General features: G+C 47.7%; 1 protein-coding gene across 1 annotated transcript in view; it reads left to right on the top strand.

Moving 5' to 3' along the window:
- Positions 1 to 5: 5 nt before the first annotated feature.
- LOC138861301 (mucin-5AC-like) overlaps positions 6 to 4532 on the top strand; it is a gene marked incomplete at both ends in the record, with an annotated part of 12022 nt that continues 7495 nt past the window's right edge. The window contains one exon of the mRNA XM_070120280.1: positions 6 to 3332. Within this exon, the coding sequence (XP_069976381.1) occupies positions 6 to 3332 (3327 nt within the window). The remainder of the gene's footprint in view (positions 3333 to 4532) is intronic.

The raw sequence follows: 4532 nt of genomic DNA, 5'->3' as shown, positions 1-4532 counted from the left end.
CTGAAGTTCAGAGAGCTACTGCAGAATTCATGGCTGCATGGAATAAGGCTGCTGCACGAGCAACCAAGATTCAGTCAGTCTTAGTCAAGTCTGGAACTCCTGGTCATTACAACATTCAAGTTCCTCAGCAGGTTCAAGCTACCAGGGAAGTACAAAAGGCTACAGCTGAATTCATGGCTGCATGGAATGAAGCTGCACGTCAAGCAACTACTGTTCAGCATGCTATGTATTCCGTACCTCAGCCAGTCCAGCCAACTGAAGAAGTTCGACGAGCTACTGCTGAGTTCATGGCTGCATGGGAAGCTGCTGCACAGAGAGCATCTGCTATCAGACAAGCCGTGAGTGTGACTGCTGATCCTTATTCTGCTGCACCAAAACAGGTAGAGGCTACAGAGGAAGTGAAGAGAGCCACAGCTGAATTCATGGATGCTTGGAATAAGGCTGCAGCTAGAGTAGGAGCCATTCAGACTACTGTTTACCAAGTAGCAGGTACTGTACCAGCTGCTGGTCCTGCTCAGCTTTCTGGTTCTGCTCCCCGCTTCACTCCATCAGTGGAACAAGCAACTGCTGAATTCATGAAGGTATGGAATGCTGCTGCTGCTGCCGCTGCAGCTGCTCCTGATGTCAATATCATCATGGGTGCTAGCTCTCTTCCTCGGACTCCTGCTCAGGCTGTTGTATACCAAGCACACTCTGTTGGTGCCCCCTCTGCTCCTTCCTCTTTCGCTCCAGCTGCCCCTCCTGTTCCCTCACATGGAGCTCCCCGCCCAGTTGAACCTACTCCTGAAGTTCAGAGAGCTACTGCAGAATTCATGGCTGCATGGAATAAGGCTGCTGCACGAGCAACCAAGATTCAGTCAGTCTTAGTCAAGTCTGGAACTCCTGGTCATTACAACATTCAAGTTCCTCAGCAGGTTCAAGCTACCAGGGAAGTACAAAAGGCTACAGCTGAATTCATGGCTGCATGGAATGAAGCTGCACGTCAAGCAACTACTGTTCAGCATGCTATGTATTCAGTACCTCAGCCAGTCCAGCCAACTGAAGAAGTTCGACGAGCTACTGCTGAGTTCATGGCTGCATGGGAAGCTGCTGCACAGAGAGCATCTGCTATCAGACAAGCCGTGAGTGTGACTGCTGATCCTTATTCTGCTGCACCAAAACAGGTAGAGGCTACAGAGGAAGTGAAGAGAGCCACAGCTGAATTCATGGATGCTTGGAATAAGGCTGCAGCTAGAGTAGGAGCCATTCAGACTACTGTTTACCAAGTAGCAGGTACTGTACCAGCTGCTGGTCCTGCTCAGCTTTCTGGTTCTGCTCCTCGCTTCACTCCTGCTGTTGAGCAGGCTACTGCTGAATTCATGAAGGCATGGAATGCTGCTGCTGCTGCCGCTGCAGCTGCTCCTGATGTCAATATCATCATGGGTGCTAGCTCTCTTCCTCGGACTCCTGCTCAAGCTGTTGTATACCAAGCACACTCTGTTGGTACTTACTCTGCTCCTTCCTCTTTCACTCCAGCTGCCCCTCCTGTTCCCTCACATGGAGCTCCCCGCCCAGTTGAACCTACTCCTGAAGTTCAGAGAGCTACTGCAGAATTCATGGCTGCATGGAATAAGGCTGCTGCACGAGCAACCAAGATTCAGTCAGTCTTAGTCAAGTCTGGAACTCCTGGTCATTACAACATTCAAGTTCCTCAGCAGGTTCAAGCTACCAGGGAAGTGCAAAAGGCTACAGCTGAATTCATGGCTGCATGGAATGAAGCTGCACGTCAAGCAACTACTGTTCAGCATGCTATGTATTCAGTACCTCAGCCAGTCCAGCCAACTGAAGAAGTTCGACGAGCTACTGCTGAGTTCATGGCTTCTTGGGAAGCTGCTGCTCAAAGAGCATCTGCTATCAGACAAGCCGTGAGTGTGACTGCTGATCCTTATTCTGCTGCACCAAAACAGGTAGAGGCTACAGAAGAAGTAAAGAGAGCCACAGCTGAATTCATGGATGCTTGGAATAAGGCTGCAGCTAGAGTAGGAGCCATTCAGACTACTGTTTACCAAGTAGCAGGTACTGTACCAGCTGCTGGTCCCGCTCAGCTTTCTGGTTCTGCTCCTCGCTTTACTCCATCAGTGGAACAAGCAACTGCTGAATTCATGAAGGCATGGAATGCTGCTGCTGCTGCCGCTGCAGCTGCTCCTGATGTCAATATCATCATGGGTGCTAGCTCTCTTCCTCGGACTCCTGCTCAGGCTGTTGTATACCAAGCACACTCTGTTGGTACCCCCTCTGCTCCTTCCTCTTTCACTCCAGCTGCCCCTCCTGTTCCCTCACATGGAGCTCCCCGCCCAGTTGAACCTACTCCTGAAGTTCAGAGAGCTACTGCAGAATTCATGGCTGCATGGAATAAGGCTGCTGCACGAGCAACCAAGATTCAGTCAGTCTTAGTCAAGTCTGGAACTCCTGGTCATTACAACATTCAAGTTCCTCAGCAGGTTCAAGCTACCAGGGAAGTGCAAAAGGCTACAGCTGAATTCATGGCTGCATGGAATGAAGCTGCACGTCAAGCAACTACTGTTCAGCATGCTATGTATTCCGTACCTCAGCCAGTCCAGCCAACTGAAGAAGTTCGACGAGCTACTGCTGAGTTCATGGCTGCATGGGAAGCTGCTGCACAGAGAGCATCTGTTATCAGACAAGCAGTGAGCGTGACTGCTGATCCTTATTCTGCTGCACCAAAACAGGTAGAGGCTACAGAAGAAGTGAAGAGAGCCACAGCTGAATTCATGGATGCTTGGAATAAGGCTGCAGCTAGAGTAGGAGCCATTCAGACTACTGTTTACCAAGTAGCAGGTACTGTACCAGCTGCTGGACCTGCTCAGCTTTCTGGTTCTGCTCCTCGCTTCACTCCATCAGTGGAACAAGCAACTGCTGAATTCATGAAGGTATGGAATGCTGCTGCTGCTGCCGCTGCAGCTGCTCCTGATGTCAATATCATCATGGGTGCTGGTTCCCGACCTCAGGCTCCTTCCCACTCTTTTACCTACTCAGCACCCACCTCTGCTGTGCATACTTATGGTGTTCCCCAACCTGTAGAGCCTACCCCTGAAGTTCAGAGGGCAACAGCTGAATTCATGGCTGCATGGAATGCTGCTGCTCAGAAGGCTACACTGATCCAGTCATCTCTCGTGAAATCTGCTCAAGCTCCTACACAGGTTGGTGCAACAGATGCTGTCAAGAAGGCAACACAAGAGTTTATGGCGGCATACAATGCAGCTGCTAGAAGAGCACCCGTTGTTGAACAGGCAGTGTCAACCATCCCACAACAAGTCCAGGAGACTGAAGAGGTTAAGAGAGCTACAGCAGAATTCATGAATGCATGGCATGCAGCTGCTCAACGAGCATCAGCCATTAAGCAGACAGTATCCTCAGGACCACAGCCAGTGCAAGCAACTGATGCAGTGCAGAGAGCTACAGCTGCATTCATGACTGCTTGGAATGAAGCTGCTTCCCGAGTTCCAAGGATCGAGACAACCATGTATACTCTGTCAGGCTCAAGTGCACTGGATACCTGTGCTGCTTGTGCAGCCCCATCACCTGTCTCTGATACCCCTGAGGTTAGAGCTGCCAAAGAACAGTTCATGGCCACATTCAGAGCTGCTGAAGCGGCTGCTCGCCGCGCATCTGTATCCCGTGGTGTACTGCCTGTTCCCTCAGTGTTGGCTGTGCATGCCCCATCTCATGTCGTAACATACAGCACAGGTGCCCCTGCCCACAGTTACGTTCTTTCTGACCGTCTCTTTGCTCCATTCCAAGGACTTCCACTTCATGTGAAGGACTGCGATTAGAAATCCTGTATGACTGATCTAGCTATTATCATTTATAGAATCTTGTTACTTTTTCACGACAAATGCGATTGTAAATAAAAAGTAAGGAAATCAGAATGTCATGGTATTAAAATGTTTGACACGAAACATTATTCAGTGTGTATTTTTTCCTTTTATGTATTAGATCATCTACATCCTAATTCTAGTTCAAGATGTTTAAAATCACACGAGCACAATACATTTTCTTTATAGTGGTTATGGTAAAGCTGATTATTTCTCTTAAGCTTCACTCAGAACTAATGCTTTATGCATCACACACTCACTTTTTTGTGCTTCTCAACTGCAGTGTGATAGATCATCCAGTCTTTAGACGTATCTTGTGATGAGACTAATGGGTCAATGGTTCTACCACTAGCCGTTTCAACTGATGTACCATATTATCCTATTGATCAACTCTGTATACATTTCATATCGACATGCAATTAAAATATTTCAAATATCTGAAATATCAAATCCTATTTCAGACAACTGGATATTTAATACGACAATGGTATGGGTGAGGTATGCCGGAAGTTTTGGATTCCTAATAGTTTCTTATGAATTATTTGCTGCTTGGCTTGTCATTTATGTATATCACTAACAAAAATCCTTTTTTAAGATATGGTCAATCAATTTTAATTACTACTCAAAATATTTGAATTGTAAAAAGGCACACACATA

The sequence above is a fragment of the Penaeus vannamei genome, unplaced genomic scaffold (genome assembly GCF_042767895.1).
Source record: "Penaeus vannamei isolate JL-2024 unplaced genomic scaffold, ASM4276789v1 unanchor4245, whole genome shotgun sequence".
Classification (NCBI taxonomy): domain Eukaryota; kingdom Metazoa; phylum Arthropoda; class Malacostraca; order Decapoda; family Penaeidae; genus Penaeus; species Penaeus vannamei.
Note: the sequence above shows the minus strand (reverse complement) of the source record. Positions and strands in the feature narration are given on the sequence as shown.